This window comes from Meles meles, chromosome 9 (assembly GCF_922984935.1).
Source record: "Meles meles chromosome 9, mMelMel3.1 paternal haplotype, whole genome shotgun sequence".
Lineage (NCBI taxonomy): Eukaryota > Metazoa > Chordata > Mammalia > Carnivora > Mustelidae > Meles > Meles meles.
The window spans coordinates 37,343,578-37,365,910 of NC_060074.1; the positions used below are offsets into that span (position 1 = coordinate 37,343,578).

Below are 22,333 nucleotides of genomic sequence, written 5' to 3' on the forward strand. Positions count from 1 at the left end.
CCTGCATTTAACTTCTTCAACAGAGAAATGAGGGCAGAACAATGAATCTGTCAAGTCTTCTACTTTAAGTGTATTTTTGCACCTATTTTTAAAGTAAATAATAACCAAAAATATGCAAAGACCTTGCTCTGTCCTATCCTAGCCATATGAGGAAAATAAACAGCTTTTTGGATCTGCTTACTCAGTAGAAAATGCTAGAAAGACTTCCTGTTTGGCTATTCTATATCTCTGGGATACCGAGTGCCTTCTCTATGGTACATCTTTGCTTCAGAGGAAAGAGAAATGTCGGAGAAAAGAAATCGCATTTAAAAATGAAACCTAAATCTTTCAAAGCCTTAGAAGAAATATTTTGAAGGAGCTTTGTTTGATGAAAGTATTCACTCACTATGTAACCTTAAAATTTGAATTTTATTCATCATAATTAAAGAAATAGCACACTCGATTATGTTAATAGTGAAAATAAAGTTGCCCCATACATTTCATTAATAGAGATAATACCTATATTCTTTAACTATTGACTAAATAATACTACATTTACTGAGAATGTTCTGGACTAAGGCCCTAATATATATACTACCTGAATTAAACCTCTAGACATACAAGGTAGATAGAGGAGTCAATAATTTACCTAGTTAGTGGTGAACCAGGATTTGAGACGGGATCTTCAAATCCAAAGCCCCCATTTGCTGGTGCTCCTTTGCAAGTTGGTAAAATACATTTCTTGTCCTTGTGTTTTAAGGAATCCCAGTCTATGCGTTTATTCATCTCTCTCTCTCTCAGGGCTCTGGTCTGGGTGATAAGGAGGTTTGAGTCCCAGTTCCAAACCTACTGTCTGTTTGCTTAAATCACTCACTAGCTTCCAGCCTCAGTTTTTGTAAGTAATTAATTCATGTGATCTGAAGGCATGTAACTTCTACACTAAGCAGCATATAACTCTCCCCTTCCTCCTCCTGCTTGCCCTCCCTCTGCCTCCTCCTCTTCCAGATATTTGAAAGGCCAAATAAGCAAAGAGAATAAAAATGCAGCCTTCAATAAACCACTTAGCATCATATGTTAGGCAATTTAAACCTGTGAAGAGCTTTTAGACAAACAATTAGAGACACAGGAATGCTAGAAGGAAGAATACATACTTGAAAATCTAATGATTTTGAAGCCTTATGAATATGACCTCCCTGCTGAGTCACTTTCTGAGGGGGAAAAGAGAAAAACTCACCAGGTTCTCAATAGCTCATCTATTCATCTGCTATTTTTGTTGTAGGTTTATATATTTCAGATGAAGAGCTAATAATAAATATTCTGTGTATTCACAAACTTGAAGTAATAATGACATATATTCTCTTAAAAATGAACAAGTGTTCTAAACAATAAAGATCTGTCCGCTCTATTTTACAGTAATTTCTCTTTCTTATAGAGAGATCCAACTCACATAAATTTATTTTGATATGAAATGGGGAAAGAGAAATAAACTCTTAGTAACCTGGACACATTGAAGCAATGCCTTCAATTCTGAACTCTACACCTGAAACTAATGGTGTACTGTATGTTCGCTAACTGAATTTAAATATATAAATATATACATATTTATATAAAATATAAATATAATATAATTACATATAGACAGATCCTAATTCAGCTCCCACCTGTTAATCATTTCATGGACATCTATCAAGCTCCAATGTTTAAGATATTGCCCTATACCCTATTTAGCTGTTTTCCAAGCTTTGTCTCCAATTACTTTCCTGCACATACCCTGCTAGAGTTTACCAGTTTACTAAAGAGCCCAGTCTTTATGATGCATGGGGTTTTCCTCATATCCTTTCATATGCCCCCTGATTTTTTTTCCATCAATGTTCTTCCTCAGCCATCAAGAACTAATTGAGCCAAGGTTCCTCTCCCCATAGCAAGCGTTTCCCTTTTCTGGTGAAATCTCTATAATGAAAATGATATTTCTATGAGAATTTTAGAATGTGCATGTGTGTCTTTTCCTTCTGATTCTGATATAGGTGCATGAGTATCTTACTCAATTTGTTTTCCACACTTATCTCTTGACATATAGCCGATACTAAGAAACTGCTTGTTGCTTGGCACCAGAACATTTTTGTATTTGATGTAATGTAGATTTGTAATTTTCTTTTCCAATGATTGTGTTTCAGAAAGAAAACCTGTGAGTGAGTTATTCAATACAAAGAAAATTTAAGAGTTAAATCTAGGCACACAATGATATTTTATGTTTCTGCAAGGCTTTTATTTCGCTCAAGGTTTTTATGCCAAGGTAACAAAGAATTTTAAATTAGAGCATGATCTGCATTTTCGTAGTGCTCTGCTATCAAAACATTATCAAATTTCATTTTCTGATAATTGTAAGTGTAAAGACGTAAAGCAGCTGCGAAGCTTTTAAGAGAGGGAATTTCCTAATGTATGCATTGTGATTAATGATGGGATGCTGCTTAAAATTAACTGAATAATGTCATCAGAAAAATAGATTCATTTTTCTTCAAAAGCAGACATTCACCTGCCCCTCCAAACAAGGAGACTCAGAGAAGTTAAGGGTGCTGGAATTTTAAGACATCAATGTGAACAGGGGCTTGGGTGACCGTTCCAGGGTAAGGAAGCCTGGTCATCTGCTCACTCAAGAGTTTTAAACAAATACTATTTTTAAAATAAGTCATACTACAAAAAAAATTTTGGAAACGACGGTCCAAATAAATCGTTCTTACAAATGTGACGCACAATTTTCACGGAAGAAAGAAAAAGCAAGAGCTATAAAATAAAGGGAGCAAAAGAAGCCCATTGGAAGAGCCATGGCATCATTCCAAGAAGAATCTCCAGGCCCCATTGATGTTGTAGACTCTAAGAAGCTTAATTAAATGTTTCTTACAGAAACAGGCTATAGTGTGAGCAGGTCCATCAGATTTGAACAGTAAGCGGGAGAGACGGCAATGAGCTGATTAGGATGAAGGCAACTGCTCATAGATGCGTCAACTCTGTGCTCTGTGGTATAATTAATGACATCTCTACTGTAGCTTCATGGAGATAGCGAGATCCCACACAATTCATCCCTTTTTGGTGGAAAGTTCTATGACTTTTTTAAAATTAATTGTTAAGATTTTATTTATTTACTTGACAGAGAAAGAGAGAGGGGGAACACAAGCAACTCCACCATCTCCCCAGATTCCTTCCTGCTCCTTGTAGTCAAATGCTTCCTAAGTCCCAGCCCCTGGCAGCCATTGATTTGATTTCTATCCTCTAAAATGTTGCCTTTTCTAGAATGTCATATAGGTGGAATCGTGTAGCACGTACCTTTTTGTGACCTGTTTCTTTCACTTGGCACAATGTGTTTGGCAGTTATCAACATTGTTGCGTGTTAGCATTTTTTTTTCTTCTTTTATTGTGGGGTGGTGTTTCACTGTATGGATGTAGACAGATTTTTTTAATAAAAACCCGTTTACCAGGAGAAGAGCATTCGGATTATTTTTATTTTTGGGTAAATATCAATAAAGCTGCTATAAACATATGCCTACTGATTTTTGTCAGAAATTAAGGTTTTTGTCTTGCCTTGGGTAAGTACCCAAGAATGAAGTTAATAGGTAGTATGATAACTTTAGAAGTCAGTCAGAGAAAGACAAATACCACATGATTTCACTCGTGTGTGGAATTTAAGAAGCAAAACAGATGAACCCAGGAAAAGGGAAGGAAAAATAAAATAAGATGAAAACAGAGATTGAAGCAAACCATAAGAGACTCTTAACTATATGGAACAAACAAGGTTGCTGGAGGGGAGGTCGGTGGGGGGATGGGGTAACTAGGTGATGGGCATTAAGGAGGGCACTTGATGTAATGACCACTGGTGTTACATGAAACTGATGAATCACTAAATTCTACCCCTGAAACTAATAATACAGTATATGCTAACTAAACTGAATTTAAATAAAGAATTTTAAAAAAAGAAACAGATAATCTGGTTTCTAACCTGGATTTACCACTTTCCATTCTACCAGCAAGGTATGAGAGCCCCAATTGCTCCACATCCTCAACACTATCTGATGTTGTCATTTTCTGCTCTCAGTTTATTTTAGACATTCTACCAGGTTTGTAGTGCTATTCTGTCTTGGCTTATTTTCCTTTTAATTTGTAAGGATATGATTTTTCTTCCTTTTTAAGTTTCTTCTAAAATTAAAATCTTAATTTAGATTCTATCTTGGTGCAAACCATATTCATAAAACCATAATGAATAAATTAGACTACCTATTTTTAAGTTTTTAAAAAAATATTTATTTATTTGAGAGAGCAAGCAGGGAAAGGGGTTCGAGGGGGAGGGAGAAGAGGATTCCCCACTGAGCAGGGAGTCTGATGCAGGGCTGGATCCCAGGACCCTGAGATCATGACCTGAGCAGAAGGCAGACGCTTAATCAGCTAAGCCACCCAGATGCCCCTAGACAATATTTGATGCTAACTTTGGATGCCATCTCTAAGAGAAAGGTAATGTCACCCACCATAAGTTTTCATTCATTCACACCTTCATTTCACAACTACTTGTGGAGTACATACTGGGTTTGAGGGTTTTTAAGTCTTGTTTTGTTGTTTTGCTATTTAAATTTTTTTTTTCATAAAATGCTTTTATTCAATGGAGAAGCCAATTAAGAGTGTGTAGACATGGGAGTCCAGGAAGTGATGTCATAATATTATATCTGTTAAACTCTTCTAAAGTATATACATAGATACTCAAAATTTATGTCTCTCTCTGTTTGCTATGTACATGAAGTGTATAGTACAATTATCCGAGATGCAACACTATGTTAGCATTTGTCTCTCTGTGTTTGATTTATTCACGTAGACTGATACTGTCAAGGTCTATCCATGTGCTTGTGAAAGGCAAGATTTCATTCCTTTCTATAGGTAAAGAGTGTTCCATTGTGTATATATGCTACCTCTTCTTTACCCATTCATCCACGGATGCACACGTCAGTTGTTCCATGTCTTGGTTGCTGTAAATAATGCTGCCAAGGACATGGAGGAGGGGCGCTCCTGCTGGTTTTACTAGGTGCTGCTTAATTACCCGGGAAATCGGGGATGAACAAAACAAGAATAAAGACAAAACAGTCACAATCTTGTTCTCATGTTGTTGGGGGAAGGCAGACCATAGTCAAATAAATTTTACAGAAAGAGAGAGAAATTGAGGGAGGGAATGATGTGAACATCATTGTGAAGCAATGTGAAGACAAATAAAGCCAGAGAAATGGATCACAAAGTAAGGGATGCTACGTGGGAAAGTATTTCCTGGCAGGCCTTGGTGAGGGTGACGCTGAGCAGAGAGCTGAATGAAATGAGGCACAGGTGGTCAAGGGGGCAGAGCAGCCCAGGCAGAGAACGTCAGCAAAGACAAAGGCTGAAAGCGGGAGTGTGCTGCTTGCACTGGACAAACAGCAGACACACGATCATGGCTGCGCAGAGAAAGCAGGGAAGTTCTGAGAAAGAACCTTTCAGCTTTCACTGAAAAGAAATCCAGTGCTAAGCTTGGCCACGTGGTCTTTACTGTCTCGACACACTCTAAGATTCCATAAAATTATTTCATTATAATTTTGGAACGCTTACTCACTGGCTTAAATAGCATTTAACTGCTAACTTAAATTTTTATAATAGCTTAAAGGCCCACCACACACACACACACACACACACACACACACACACACCGCCTACACACACGAGGTCAGAAGATTCTGTATAATTTTACACATGTAATTTCATGTTAATTTAATCTATTTTTTTTTAATTTATTTGAGAGACTGAGACAGAGATCACAGGTAGGCAGAGAGGCAGGCAGAGAGAGAGGGAGGAAGCAGGCTCCCTGCTGAGCAGAGAGACCGATGCGGGGGCTCGATCCCAGGACCCTGAGATCATGACCTGAGCTGAAGGCAGAGGCCTAACCTCTGAGCCACCCAGGCGCCCCTAATTTAATCTATGTTTTAACAAACTTTCTGAGAATTCTGAAATCTTTTGTTTCTACCTTGGAAAATTATTGCCTTTGCATTTCTTCATGAAGCAACTATAATGCTTACTTAAAGCACACAGAGAATCTAAGAAGAGACAGTATACAAACTAGAAATCAAACTGTGTGAAAGAAAAAAAACAAGCTAGCATAGAAAACTCAGTGGTTTAGTCTTAATTTCTCTGAAGGTTTCATTAAATGTTAAGATAACATTTTCCTTTTAATGATGATTCTAGTGGCCAGCTGCCTGAGTTCTTGTCTACTTAGTGTCCTTTGACAAATAGGAGAAACTGTTATCCAAGGCATGTTTGATTATCCCTTGGACATAGTCTGTAATACGATGATCTGCTGGTTGAATGTGAAGCGTTCTTGCCACTTAACACTGACAACTGCTACCATTTGGAAATCTTGTAACTGATGACATGAAAGAAGATTCCAAAGTGAACTAAGCATTGCTAAGAGCGTCATTTCAAAATAAGGTGGTGAGGGCATGGAGGAAGTAGGGCCTATGCCCTCCCTTGTTTCAATTCTAGAAACACCATGAACTTCTCACTTTTTGTCAATAGTGACTGGACCACCTCCTGAAATGCATCCTTCTGCTTTGGACTGAAATGATGAAACACTATTGGCTAAATGGCCAGTTCTACATTAGTCAGTCAGTTTAACTTTGTCAGCACCAATCATGATTCCTTCAAAATGAGTTACATGACCTGGTGGCTTTTGCCTTTATAAGCCTGTACTCCACACGTGCAATTCCGAGCACATTCAACTTCTGTCCACTGTGCGTCTAAGACCCCAAATACAGGCTTTTGGTTGGTCAGCAGCCTCTCCTTCTTGGTCAACAATTATTTTTAAAACATTGGAAAATAAGGGAGTCTTTCAGGACCTGGAATAAAACAATTCTCCATTATTGAGGAGGGGGGTGCCTAGAAAGCACCAGATCATAGTCGGTTGGGAAGGTTAAAAAAGGAAATGATAAGCCCAAGATCTGTACCTCCTTCTCTGTCTTTACTGTGTAAGAGGTGGGAGGCAGTACCCCGAGATTGGAAAGAAGGCAACATTGTCATACCTCATCATAAACGTATCTCTAGATAAACTGTATTTTTTGAAAAGATTTCATTTATATATTTGACAGACAAAGGTCACAAGCAGGCAGAGAGGCAGGCAGAGAGAGAGGAGGAAGCAGGCTCCCCACGGAGCAGAGAGCCCCATGCAGGGCTCGATCCCAGCACCCTTGGATCATGACCTAAAGGCAGAGGCTTTAACCTACTGAGCCACCCAGGCGCCCTGATAAACTGTATTTTTATAGCAGGATAGTCATTACCCTATTGCTTTTAGCAACAGGTACCTGGTCTAACTAAACTTGCCTCTGATAAATACACATGGAACAAACTGATTTATGGAGTGTCCATCTCTGACAAATGTCACAAATGGATGGACCTGTCTGAATCTAAAATGGAGATTTTTTTCATGAACAAACAGGGGTCTCTTCTTCGAAATTCATGTCCTCGTGTATGTAATTTAGAGACTCTGTGTGTTGACCTGGGCTAGAGTGCATCCTAATGTGGCAAGAAATGAACTAGACAGAGCCTCGGGGACAGTTCTGGATATCTCCCTGCTTTTCTTGGGCTACACAATTACTTGTTTCCTGCAAACCACACTGTATCTCTGTGGAGTCATGGAATACTCTAAGAGTATGGAAGACAATTCAGAACTATCAAGCCATACTTGTTTACTTCTGCCACATCACACAGATGTCAGCTGGCTGAAGAATGCTTTGAAAGTTGATCAGAGCTTTTTCTGTATAAAAGTGATAACTGAGTTTGAGTCTCAAGTACAAAATGCAAGAGTTACAGAAACAGGCTCAGGAAATGCAAATATAGTATAATTTATGAATGGTCAGCAATGTTTTAAACAGAATAAAGTTAGATGTATAAATAGAGGACAGCTGATTGCTATTTAATTGCTATTTAGAAGCAGTATAATGCAGTAATGTAGATATGATCAGAAAGGGGAATGTGATTTTTAATGTTAGGAGAAGCAAAATTTAAGAAAAACACACCTGTCAGAAAATATGACATGCATCAAGGCTTATCATTGATTTTGGATTGTTTTGTATAGGCTTCCAAAGCATAGGTAATGCAAAATTTACCAATTGTCAAAGGGACAGTGGATTTATTGGTCATCTATTATTTGAGAATGGATGCATGCCTTTGGCCTTTGGCAATTATAAGAAAGGGGCAATTCTCATTTCTTGACTCTTCTCTTGCTTGAAATAAGCTACTGGAAACATCTACCTTCTAAGATGTAAGTAGATGGACACATAATTTGCTAAGGAAGACACCTGTTTCTTGGATGCTCTCCATCCTGGAGAGTATGAGCCCTCCCAAGGGTCTTTCAGGGTGGGTCTCGTTTTTGAAATGCAGAGAGAAGTCTCCTAAATATGGACACAGAAATGAGGGGGCTCATTCTCTGGGATTCATGAGCCAAAGGTTCAAATTTATCCAGGCCATATCCTTCTTTCCTTCTCTGACACTGGGGGAAGTGACAATTGGGCATTTCAATCAGAATAGCAAACCTGGCAGGATACAGGAAAAGCAGAAGCTCTTAGGGCTGGTGGGGAATCCACCATTTACTCCAGACTCCAAAATCAAGAGGACTGCTTATCTGGGAGACTGGAAGGAGGGTAACCCTTAAGGTAAGTAGTAGGGAGCAGGGATGGCAGGTGTTTTTTTAAACACCCCAAAATAGAAAGGAAGAGACTTTTGAATGCTATATGAGGTTTTTTGTTTGTTTTTTTTTTAACTTTAGACCCCTTTAACTTGGGATATTTAATACATACTATAAAGGTTTGGAGAAACTGCAAGAATTCAGGGAAAAAAGGATCACTTGCCTAGTTCCCACCATGCAGCATCATCCTCAACTCCACAAAATGTTCTAAGCTATATTGGGTTTTCAGAGTCATACTTTTTGGTTCCAAAAAAAGCAAAAGAAAAAAGAAAAGAAGAGAGAAAAGAAAAGAAAAGAAAAAGGCATTGCAAGCTCCTTCCAGGAGTTCTTCACACATAGCAAAAAGGATGCTCAAGGAACCACGCTGTAGAGGACAGAAGACTAGCCTACTGGGATCTCAAGCACAGCAGAGCAATTGCTGGAGACAGAGAGATGTGAACAGACATCTTCCAACGTAGGAATGAGAAGCTAAATCACATTCAAACTACAACATAAGGCATTATTGATAGTTTTACACAAAGTCTCCCACAGATTACCGAATTGATATTTTCCATAGAAGGAATTCGCGTGTGTAGTCCATGAAGTATTCATCTTCATCTCAGTGTGAATCAGGCTGCTCTCATGCCAAGAGATGTGCAAGATTCGGGCCTGTTTTTGCTGAAGACAGAGGAAATCCGTCCCGCCACAGTCCTCCTTAGCTGCATTCTGGTCTCGGTGCAACTGTGACTTCCCAGATGTCAGTGTGGTCAGTGCCTAAAGAAGTTTCCTCAGGTGGTCAAGGAATCTTGTGGCTGGCTGAATCTGAATGCAAGGACTACTTTTGCTACTTAGTCCCCTCGCTCGTCTTCCCAGTGACCTCAGCGGTACCACCACTCATGGATGTTCTGGCTTAAATAGACAGAGCTCAGGGTCCTGTTTAACTCTCACTGCCAGGGAGTCCTGATCTTGACTTCCGCACGTGTCTCCTCCCACTGCCTGGATACAGGTTCGGCCTCTCCCCTCCCCACTCCCCTACCTACCTCAAGTGTGCCTCTCCTGGCATTCCAGATTCCAGTCTCCCTTGGCTCTAAGGAATTCTTTTTACAACTTTATAAATGAGCTCTCTTCAAATATCACTTTTAGGAAGACAATTCTACTTATGTTTTCTTTAAGAGCTCTCTATTTCTTCAATGCCTCTTATGACTCCTGCAGAATGATGATAAAACAGGACACCTATCCATTTGACAAAACTTAACTAGGCCATTATGGTATAAGGAGCTGGATCTGAAGATCACTGCCAGGTTGCTTGATCAGAAGAGAGTGTTTATAAAGCTGTGAGCACGGCATACTCCAGGATGAAAAGCCTGGTATCCTCCTTCTATAGAACGTGAATATGCCCAATTATGCTGATTTTTAAGTTTTTATTTATGTATTTACATTTTTTTTAAAGTCCTTCCTTCTGGTAAGGAATCAGCTTCTAGAAGCACAGAATATTATAGCTATTTTCTATCATGTGTTTCCTAGAAGTATTAATGGGGCGTTTGGCCCAGAGCAATACAATTCTGACTAATAAAAATGTCTTTGGAGATAGAGATCAGATCCCGAGGAAGCCTCCCAATTTATATGTCTGTGCCGACATGCATTAATTGAATTGGTTTTGTTAATTACATGCCATCAAGACGATATGAGCTTAGATGAAAGTGTATTCTACAGAGTAAGATGGAGCATCCAGGGACATCCATTCCGACAATCCTTCAGAGGTTTCTGTGTCACTGTTGACAACAAATTTAACTCAGATTAAAGGAGGCCTGTCATGGCAAAGAATGTTCTTGAAACTTCAAAGAGAATACCAGGTATCTTATGAAGATCAAACTCCACCTCTGGGAAACTGAAGTCTTTTCCCTCTGCTGCCTTTGGTAGGTCCAGGTTTAATGTGGATTTAATTAACATGACATAAAAAAAGAAGGATATTTGGGGGTTCATTTTCCCCCAACAATTCTTTCATCACGTGAATCCTATTCAGAGACTTGATTCCATGATACCCTAAAGACCAAATCTTCAGTCCCATGAAGTGAAGCAAGGACTGAAAATGTCCAGTTACTATGAAAATGTGACATCGAGTATGATGCTTTCAAAGCAGAAGAACATCTAACAGACAGTGCATGCTACTTCAGATTAGCTTTTAAATTCTACATAAATAAAATCTGCCCTGTGTAAAGATTATTTATTTGGAATCGGCTAATATTTACTGAGCATCAGCTGTGTGTACTGAGAATTTACACAAAGCAGGGCACCTGGGTGGCTCGGTCCATTAAGCCTCCAACTCCTCGTTTTGGCTCAGGTTATGATCTCATATCATGGGTCAAGAGATTGAGCCCTGCACTGGGGAGTCTACTTGAAGATTCTCCCTCCCTCTCCCTCTGCACCTCTCCCAAATCACACACACATGCTCTCTCTCTCTCTCTCTCAAATAAATAAATATATTTTTTTTAAAGAACTTGCCCAAACCCTTTTGTTTTTGCTTTTTAAGATTTTATTTATTTGATAAAGATCACAAGTAGACAGAGAGGCAGGCAGAAAGAGAGGGGGAAGCAGGCTCCCCGCTGAGCAGAGAGACCGATGTGGGCTCGATCCCAGGACCCTGGGATCATGACCTGAGCTGAAGGCAGAGGCTTTAACCCACTGAGCCACCCAGGCGCCCCCACAAACTCTTTTGTATATAAACATCACACCAATCCTAAGATATCTGAGTCAGAGAAGTTATGTCACTAGCCTAAGATCACACAGTAAAAGAGAAATCTGCAATCTAACTCAGATCTTTGGATTCTAGGTCCAGTTTTTTTGTTTGTTTGTTTTTGTTTTTGTTTTTTAATGTGGCATCCTACTGCTTCCTAGAGATAAGAAATTTTGATTTATTATAAAGAGAATACAAAGGCTTTTTTCACTTTGCATCTAACAGACATAAAATTATAACATTTATAATCATTTAACTCATTTAATGGAAAATCCTTAAGATTCAGTTTAACAACAGTGATCGTATTGGTCTTATAGGAAAGACTAGTCCTATGAGAAGAGAACATCAGACAAGATCTGTGCGAGGTAAGATTCAAGAGGTAGCCCACAGGGCTCTAGCATTCACTCTCCACCAACTACTCTTTCTCTCCCATTTTTTTTTCTGTAAAATTTTGAAATCCCATCCTTTTAAACACATGATTTTGGACCATCCCATTGCACACATTAAGACTTTCTTTGAGTTTGGAGCTCAGTAAATTACTGTGACCTAGAGGAGATCTCACATTCCAACTTGGATGGATGGATGGTGTCTGCTTGGAACTTCAAGATGAGGAGAATTCTGAATTCAGTTCCGGGTTCAATAGGATTAATTACCAATGGAAGTTAAGGGAGGGGGCAACAGAACTAGTTCAGCAGTAGCAGAATTAAGTAAAAACAGGTTTCATTTTGTCACAACTACATTAGCCTACACAATCACTACTACCTTAGTGAGAGTTTATCTGATAACTTTCCTAGCATTTAGAGGACGGGAAGAAGACTGAGAAAGGATCATTCCGAAGCTTGAGCTCATTTGATAGAATCCTATAACTTATTGTGGCATTTCTGACAGCAAAAGGGGGTCTATTAACAAAATGCAAGGACAATATATGTAAACTATGGCTAGGTAGTATAGTCATCTTAGCTCTGGGGAAAGGCAGTCCCTTAAGGAGTTCTTTCTTCAAATAAGTCCACCCAAATCGTTTTCCTGATGCCATGGCTTTTTCACGGCTGTGGCTCCCAGCAACTGTATTTCCCCAACAGCAAAGAGGAACTGAAGCAATTGCACATGGGTGGGATTCCTGAAACCCTTGGAGATTCAATGTGACACACAGGAGAGAAACTCAGTCAATTTGCAATTTTTCAGAGGCTGATAATCCAACTCGTGCATTATCTTCCAGACCCTTGTTTTATTTCATCCACCAGTTAATTTAGCAATATGTCAGTTCTGATAAGAAGGTTTGATGGGGAAGAAGATGAGGCTATTACATAAAATCAGTTTGGGGAATTACCAATAGATTTCAATTATCCATGGTACTCTTACTGAAGGTTGATTGTGAACTGTGGTGATTCAGCTGGACAGACTTGCTATTTCTAAGATAGAGCTCTCCTTGTATTTTTGTCTCTTCAAGTACACACTATATGTGCATTTATAGATTCTCACTTGCCCAGCCCATTATCTGTGATTAACAGGATTTGTTTTTTCAAATTGATCAATGATCACTTAAATCAGTTTGCAGTAGTATATAATAATAAAATGAAAGCATGAACTCATTCGATATTCAATGTCTTGTTATTAACGGCCTACATTCCAGATTTAAAAAAAGGAAACAATAGTGAGCCACTCTTCTGAAGGGTAGGAAAACAGAGCCACATGGAATATAACATGTGGCATATAAGACTACTAAATTTTCTTTAAATGCAATTATTAAGTAAGCTTAAGAGAACATTTAAAATGAAAGGAATGCACTTCTGAACATTAGAAAAATACTCCAGGACACAAAGGTTTTAACTTCTGCATTAATTTGTAGCAACCCTTCCTAAATTAGGTTGGATAATCAAACTAATTCACTCATTCAAATCTCAATCATACTTGGAAGCCCAAATTAAGATCCAATTCTCTTTCTGAAGACTGTTATTGTCTGTTTCATGTCCAGAGTTTCTCTCTGTTCTTCACTATAAATGCTCACAATACTCATTTTCCCATAATTGAGACTATCTTCAGATATTACTATCTAGTTATCTCACATATGAATTACTATTTGACTTTTCACATGAGAAACCAGTATTACCTCCCAAACTAGCCTATAAATATACATGCATTCTTGTATCTCTCCCCAAGACTAACAGAATTCTGAATGTATCTGTACCAGGCCATATGAAATTGCCTATAATTGATCATTTTTAATCTGTAAAAAGAAAACTTCATATGGTTTAACCTGCTAACAGTACTAGAAACACCTGTGGTAAGAGTACAATTATATTTAAAACTTTAAATTCATATACATATATATAGAAATATAGATAGATATATAAAATAAATGACTGCATTTGGGTTTTTATTTTTTGAATAGACATTAGCCCCAAAGAGCTCTATTCAGTAGCTTCCAGACATGATTTTTAAGAAACAAATATGATTACTTTTTTTCCCAGGGGGGGGAAAATGTAGTCGAGGTAACAGAGCATAAAATGCTAACTCTCTCAGCATGGCAATGCATATATTGAATTCTTTTCTGGCACCATGTACTTATTGAAAAATTATGCTGTAGAATAACGTTACTCATAGACAGTCTTCATTTTGAGTGCTTATGGTAAGCCAGGAACCATTCTAAACATTTCACATCTATTAACTCACTGAATCCTCACCCGTCACCTCCTTTTTTTAGATGAGCAAATTGAGACATGACGAGGTAAGATAATTTGCTCAAGATAACACAACTAGTAATGATTGAACTGGGTGTCAAATTCAAGCAGTCTGGTTTCAATCCTTAATTTAAATACCACATGGACTCTAATCAATAGAAATGGAGTTATTTAAAATTAAAATAAATGAAAAATCATTTAGCTTTGGGAAATGTATAGCATCTGATGAAGACTATCATTTAGTTACAGAGCTGAACAGAACATATACCAAGGCTTGAAGACCTGCAGTTTGGGCTCTCTTATACAAGTAACTCAAAATCATTTTGAATTATACTACCTCAGTTTTCTGCATGAAACATGGACATTTATAGCACTGACTCTACTATAAGAATTTTATTAGAGGAGAATGAATAATAGATCATACAACACATGAACATTAGAGCCTTGAACTGATTAGACCAGTTTATTTTTATATCTGGCTATGAACGTATGCATGCAAATACTTTTGTAAAATTATGTTTAATGCTACTTTTCTATAATCAGCATATCTTCTCTAACACAGATATGTTTGTTTCTTTTTCTTTGGTACTTGAAAATGATATAAACACCATACAAGCAGAGAATAAATAAGACTGCTTAACTGGGTGTAGTATCAATCAATTAATATGCATACATAATGTTACAATATGTATACATAATTGCATACACACACACACACACACACACACACTATATAATATGTTTGGTAAGAGAATTTGTCTTGATTTATCCCTATGAGTATGAGTATTTTTTATCATTTAACCTTTTTAAAATAATTAATGAAATAATCCAGTGTGATTTCATCTAAGGTTAGATGAGATTCAACAAATCTTCCTCTGGAATTCTGCAGCAAATAGTAACAAAAGCTTTGGGTGGGAAAGTGGACCTTTTAAGTTTCTGGGCCTTAGATTGACTGGAAAAACACAGTAGATGAATTTATATTCTTCAAATGACAACTTTCAGCAAGTGTGTTAAAGCAAGACTTGTCTATTAGTTCTAAAGTCTATATTCTAGGAAATGTAACTCTGTGTCTCATAATAAAATAAGCCAAGCACACTCTTCTCTTTAAGAAAGTATCAGAAGAGCAGCCAAGAGTGTTTCTTAGATATAGACCTAGGTGTTTCCTATAAGGGGAGCCACTCAAAGCCTGGGAAGATTTTTTCTGAAAGGAGATGCAATGAGAAGCTGTTACCCATGGCCAAGTTTGTGAAGGGAAGAGTTGGACGCTTTGGTGAACCCACAGCAGAGGCTTATAGTTTTCAAGTCCTAACTATCTGAACTGCTCGAGTTTTCTGATCATTCTCATGAATTACATTTTTAGTAGCATCAGAGGTTAACCCGACAAGCAAACTGTGGATCACTCCACTGTTTGTTATTGTTGTTGTTGTTTTCTGCTTTAGAAAAAGTACTTGGAGAGTCAAACTACACTAGCAGTCAAGTTCAACAGGGCAAGGTTACCTTCTTACAGGCTGTGATGGAGCTCCCCAGGCCACCTCTCAAGCTCCCGCTGGCAATGCCCTCCTGTGCCTCTGACACCTCGTACATCAGTGGTGACTCCAAGTTGCTGTTGGTGCCCAAAACACAAAAGAGAACACATTTTGGTGAGCCATCCCCATATTCAGAAGAGAAGAAACACAATGTGGTTTAGCAAAAGCCATCTTTTCAGAGTGCACAGAAACTGCAAATCCTGCTGACACTTTCTGTTGGCTTTGCTCCCGTAATTGGTAGAACCAATGTGAGCTATTCTCTTGGGAACAGGACACTGTAATCCAGTGACTTCTCATGGCTTATGTGGACAGGTGCATCTGTCTGACTTCCAGTCCTGCTAGTTTTTCTTAAGCAAGCAGTTTTAAAAGCCAAATAATGTTTTGAGTGCCAAATTAACGTAATTTTAATCAGGAGACAGGGCAGTACCATGAAAAGAATGTAGGCTTTACAAAAAGTCACATCATCTCTTTAGATCTCTCTGGCTAGAAGCATTACCTCAAATTCTCTGTCTCCAAAATTTTAGACTTATCTCCCTTCTCCCTATATCTAGTTGAAATCATTGTCAATCCTGCTTTTCATGATATGGCTGGGAGATTTTGAATTTGGCCCAATTATAACACAAAAAGCCCTCTGGATTTTATGGATTTCTAAATATCTCTCTTATGAAAACTAAGAATTTAAAAAAAAAAGGTATGGGTATCTGAAGTCTACACATTTTATTTTTGTTGTTCTTGACCACATAGAATATGAACAACTCCTCAAAATACATTTTTTGGAATATGATCTAATAATTCTTTACATAATTATCAGGCCAACATTTAACAATTTTCTCTTAAAAGAAACAGCAAATAGATTAGTTAATGCATTTCTAATATATAACCCTCATATTTTAAGTTCTAAATTAGTCCATTTTCATTCCATTAGAATTAAACACAAGTCAGAAATACATAAATGTAGTCTATTAGTTTTTACATTATTAATTACTACGAATGGCTTTTTTTTAATAACTGAGGATGGTGTGTATAACAGATCACAGCTTTGGCTAAGAATTACACAGATTAATTCATGCAAAATCTGTTTTACTTTAAATTTTCGTTATTATTTTCTGAGTAATTGCTACCTTGAGGACTAGAGTGAGCTAATTTAAGTGAAAGGAGCGCACTCACATTAATCCTTGCTTAACTAGGAAAAGGCCATGAAAGGAAAAAGGAAAGGAGGGTTGTACTTGGCTCCAGATTCTTAGGGCTCTGCTTCCTTCTTCTCTGGATCTGTCCCTTCATTTTTAAATGAATTTTGGGAGTAAAGTCTGTGGTCCTTTCTGGCATAAGAAATCACTTGCAAAACATCATGGACAGCCCATGGCCTTATTTTTATGGGAGTCTCACAATGTGGGGCTGGTCACTTTGAACTGACACTTAAATGTGACTATGCCTCACACCCAAACCCAGATGCCCTGTGAATGCTTTCCTGACCTGAGGACAGTTCAGCTTTTACCCAAATGCCAAACATTTATCATTGGTAGGTGTGGAAGATAAGACCAAGCTAACTTGGGTCTGCAATAACTTGGCACATGAGTCAAAAAAATAATATTTTCCAGGGTTAGGACATCTCACATTTCTCTTTACAGGGTTCACAAACTTAGGATTGAGAAGGAAGTGACTGAGAAGTGAGATTGAGACAGATCTAATATAAAACAGGGTAGGAAAAGAGCTTCACCAATCTCTGATTGCTCTAGAGGGGAATGACATCTACCTTGGGGAGAGTTACCTAGGTCCAAAGCAAGGGTTAATGGGAACACAGAAAAAAGTAAAAGATCACCCATGGAAATTCCTTGTTTCCCCATAAAGCACGTTGTATATGACTGCAAGTAGACAAGGTGCTATGGTAATCTTCTGCATAAAAAAAAGTTTAAGGACTCCTGTGTTAGTCTAGTGGAAGGACAAAATGACAAGTCTACCCACATATACCTTGATAAGAGAGCCCGACTGCCTTTGAGATGACTCTGAGATCCCAGCTGGAAATGAAGGTGAGGAAGGACCTTGAAAGTGTTGCTTGCCTGTAAGTTTCACTCCTTTGTCCTAATGCTAAGTTTGTATTGCACTAATATAGAAAGTGATTTTAAATATATATCTGCATCTATGTGGGTATTTATTTATGAATTAATTTATTTTATCTATTATTATGAAAATTAAACAGGGTAGTAGGCTCATATTAGTGGGAGTGAAATCAGTGCATTTGCTGATAAAGCTGACACAGTACCACTGCAGCAATATTCAAAGCAAGAGCAACTTCTAGTCCCCAGAAACACATTAAAATCAATTTGGTGATGCCTAATATACAAAACTATACATAGAGAGGATTCTTATTTAGACCACGTGACATGGGTGTGAGTTCCCAGTAACTCGATAATGCAGCCCAATCTGTTCTCATGCCTTTGGGAGGGAGATGGGATTTTTAGAGTATTTGAAAGATTCTCTCCTTGGTTCTCTGGAGAAGCAGAACATTGTCTGCTACAGGATGAGGCAAAGACAGTAAGATGAGACTCATGCATTTATTAAAATGAGTACAAATTGGCATTAAAAGAACTGCTGTCAAGATACAGTACAGCTTTATAAGTTGCTCCTAATGAGGAAGGCTGCAAGTTCTTCCCTGGGACATTTTCTTTGATTTTGACAAATGTTGACAATATTTCTTAAGCACATCCTTTTGAGCCGGTTTCATGGTGAAACTGCTAAATATGTTTCAATGAGGAGGTAGATCAAGGTGGAAAAGAAGTATAAAAGCAGAGTTTGAAGTAGTGACTTTAACAAAACTATGGGACGAGAAGTAGGCTCCCTTACAGAAAATATCTTCTGTGAATGAGGTGCTGAGATACCACCACAGGGCAATCATCAAGGATTCATGCAGTGCGAATAAGTAGGTCACCATCAGTAGTAACAATGGCTTAGGGAATAGTCAGTAACTTCTCCAGAGAGAGAAGTGTCCTGTTAGGGGAAATGAAGTTGTCTGTATGCTGCTGCTCAAAGTTTGGTCTGTGAACCAACAGCATTGCTATCTCTTAGGAGCTGTATACCCAGGAATTCAGGTCTCTCCCTAGAATTACTGAATCAGAATCTGCATTTTAACATTCAACCTGGGGGATTCACATGTCTGTTCAACTTTGAGAATCATTTATCTGACATGTTAAATTAAATACACATTCCCATTGGCCCTTAAATCTTTGGCACATGGTGTTTCTTCTTTGAAGAACACCCATCCCAGGCCCCCTCCTTCCTCCTGAATAATGCCTACTCTACCTTTTCCATTTATAAATCACCTCTTGCACCTCCCTCCTCCCCGAGGAGTCCACTATTTCTCTCCAGCGTTTCACCAGTGCCTCACGCAAACACAAACACACTCACACTCTTACCATTCCTCCTATTCCCAACCTTACCCCTACCCAAGAAATGGGACGGGCACACTTCTCATGTGTTCTAACAGCACCCTGTACCATGTCCTGTTACAGCACTTGTCAAATGGCATATAATTTTTAAATATTTGTTTATCTCCCCTTTAGGCTGTACATACTAAAAGAACAGAGACCTGTTAGGAGGATGGAGAACAGCACCAGGCAGGAGTGGATGCTGAATTAGTACTTATTCATGTTGTTTGTTCTTACCTTTCTGAGCATCCTGGTGCACATTAACAGATCAGGCAGAAAAGAGTGTTTGAATTCAATGTTAAATTTTCTGCAGTGGTGACAGATGGTGAGATAAGCCACATCTGAGGAGATCCTTTAAAGGGTTTCCCAGGATAGTTCTAATGAAAAGGGATCCTGCTGCTATTGTCGTTCAAATTTCAAGTAAACAAGAGTGTAAAGTTAAATTAAATTTAGCAGATTCCTAAAGGTAAGATTTGTTCTTATCTCCTGCCCACTTATAGAATATTTGCAGTAAAATGGAGCAGTTTCCATTCCTTTGATTATCTCTCTCCTATTAAGGATATTTATTCGTGATCTTTATACTAAATCCTTTCGTCTCAACACTGGAAGAAAAATAAAGGCTTGCATCTATCAGAAGAGATCTTTAAAAAGGAATTGAGATGGTCTCATTAAATTCAATTTAATGGCATGCCAACTAAGAATTTAGAAGACTTTAAAACACAATTTCACGTGGTTCATAGTGAAAGTGTGCTCAAGTGGATGTCCTTATTTTACTCTCACCCGAACGGATTAACTTGTTACTTGAAGCTCAGAGGTTTAGGTCAATCTTTCGAAAACCCATTTGTTTTTAAAATCACATGATGTTTGTTTCTCTTGCTTTCATCTTCTTTTTAAAAAAATCATTTTTTCCTTTTTCTTTAAATTCAATTAGCCAAGATATAGTACATCATTAGTTTTGGGGGTAGTGTTCAATGACGGACATTAAGGAGGTCACGTGATGTGATGAGCCCTGGGTGATACACGCAACTAACAAATCAGTGAACATTACCTTCACCTTCTGACCAGTCTGTTAACAAAGGCTCTCTTCTGGATCAAACTTTAGTCAGGCTCCCCCAAGCATCTTTTCAGTTAGATCTTGACCTTGAACTGCAGTTCTATCCTTGCCCACTGAGCCCAGTTTTCAGCAAGGAATCCTGCTAAGTTAGTTAAACAAGAATCTCTCCACCCCTGACATCTGTTCTCATGCCTCACTCTTGATAGCTACATCTTTGGTTGACCTTTAGCAAGAATATTCATTAGGCCATTTTGGCAAGAGTCTCTCTATTCTCAGTATTTCCAATTAGTACATTGACCCCCTCACTCTGCCTATTGGCTGTAAGTACCCATTTGTCCCTGTTGTATGTGGAGCTGGGCTCAATATTCTATCCTGATGTCTTTCTCCCCTACTGCAGTAACTCAAATAAAATCTGTCTCGCATTTTTAGCAAGTGTTTGGTGCAAAAGTTTTTGTTTACAATGTATGCTCTTATATTTTTCTGCTCGTTCTTTGGTTTTATCTCCTAGGTATGAAGTCCCTTCTTTCTTTCCTTCCTTCTTTCATTTCCTTCCTTCCTTCCTTCCTTCCTTCCTTCCTTCCTTCCTTCCTTCCCCTTCCTCCCTCCCTTCCTTCCGTCTGTCTCTCTTTCTTTCTTTCTTTTTCTTCCATACTCATATTTTTCTTTTCTAGGTTGGAGATTTCAGAGCATGATTTTCTTATCATGCCACCCATACAAATTAAATATGTCCCCAGTTCATCAGCAGCAGATTGAAATGGTCCTCATTAATTTTGTGAGACTTCAGTAAGCTTTTCAGAGGGAAGAACTATCCAAATTTTGAAAATACTTGGAAACACTGTTAAATGTCTTATTTCAATATTTAAAGCAACTTAGTGGGCACCTGGGTGGCTTCAGTGGGTTATAGCCTCTGCCTTCAGCTCAGGTCATGATCCCAGTGTCCTGGGATCAAGTCCGCATCAGGCTCTCTGCTCACCAGGGATCCTGCTTCCCTTCCTCTCTCTCTGCCTGCCTCTCTGCCTACTTGTGATCTCTGTCAAATAAATAAATAAGACAAACCATAAATGACTCTTAATCTCACAAAACAAACTGGGGGTTGCTGGGGGGAGGTGGGATTGGGAGAGGGGGAGGGGGCTATGGACATTGGGGAGGGGAGGTGAACCATAAGAGACTATGGACTCTGAAAAACAACCTGAGGGTTTTGAAGGGTCAGGGGTGGGAGGTTGGGGGGAACAGGTGGTGGGTAATAGGGAGGGCACGTTTTGCATGGAGCACTGGGTGTTGTGCAAAAACAATGAATACTGTTACGCTGAAAAAAATAAATAAAATGGAAAATAAATAAATAAATAAATAACATCTTTAAAAAAAAAATAAAGGCAACTTAGTAACTATAGAATGGTGAAATTCAGATTTTCCCATCTCCTGGACCAGTGGAATAACAATAAAAACAGCAATAACATTATGAAGCGATCATCCCTGTATTCCCAATAAGAACTTTAAAAATAAATTCCTACCTCTGCTTTCACCATAATTCTTCAAATAAAGGACACTTAACAATGTAACAAAAAACTATGATAGGTTATTTAAGAATGAAGAATATTTCTTTTTAAGAAAAGATAGTTCATACATTTCACAATCATTTTGCCTTCAAATCAGTGAAACTGTAGTTGAAGACCTAAGTCTGGGTACTAGCAAATGATATTAAGCAGAATATAAACAAGTCATTCATTACTAATCATAAAACAAGTAGCTTCTTCTTACCAAAAATAGTGGTTTCAAATTAGATATACTGACTTAATTTTGATTATTAAAAAAATAAATAAATAAAATAAACAGGGGTGCCTGGGTGGCTCAGTTGGTTAAGTGTCTGCTTTTGGCTCAGGTCATGATCCCAGAGTACTGAGATCAAGCCCAGTGTTGGGAATCCCTGCTCAACAGGGAGTCTGCTTTTCCCCCTGCTTGTGTTCACTCTCCCTCTCTCTCTCTTTCTCTCTCCCAAAGGCAAACCTGTGCACACATTCTCTCTCTCAAATAAATAAGTAAAATCTTTTAAATAAAAATAAACAAAAAAGACACATGACTATAGCATAGTTAATACGTTTGGGATACAATTTGTACACCAATGGCTAGAGATTTCTCTATTTTGATACTAGTTAGGCTGAAGTCTTTATCCTGAGAAATTAAATAGAAAATTACTCAATAGAGACTTTTTATTCTGACAACTCTA

General features: G+C 38.2%; 1 protein-coding gene across 4 annotated transcripts in view; it reads right to left on the bottom strand.

Moving 5' to 3' along the window:
- The window catches only part of LOC123951053 (SPHK1 interactor, AKAP domain containing), a 175,352-nt gene that overhangs the window by 123,777 nt on the left and 29,242 nt on the right, over positions 1-22,333 (bottom strand). For all 4 annotated transcript variants that reach the window (XM_046019685.1, XM_046019683.1, XM_046019682.1 and 1 more), the window contains exon 2: positions 15,605-15,710. In XM_046019685.1, the coding sequence (XP_045875641.1) occupies positions 15,605-15,710 (106 nt within the window). The remainder of the gene's footprint in view (positions 1-15,604; positions 15,711-22,333) is intronic.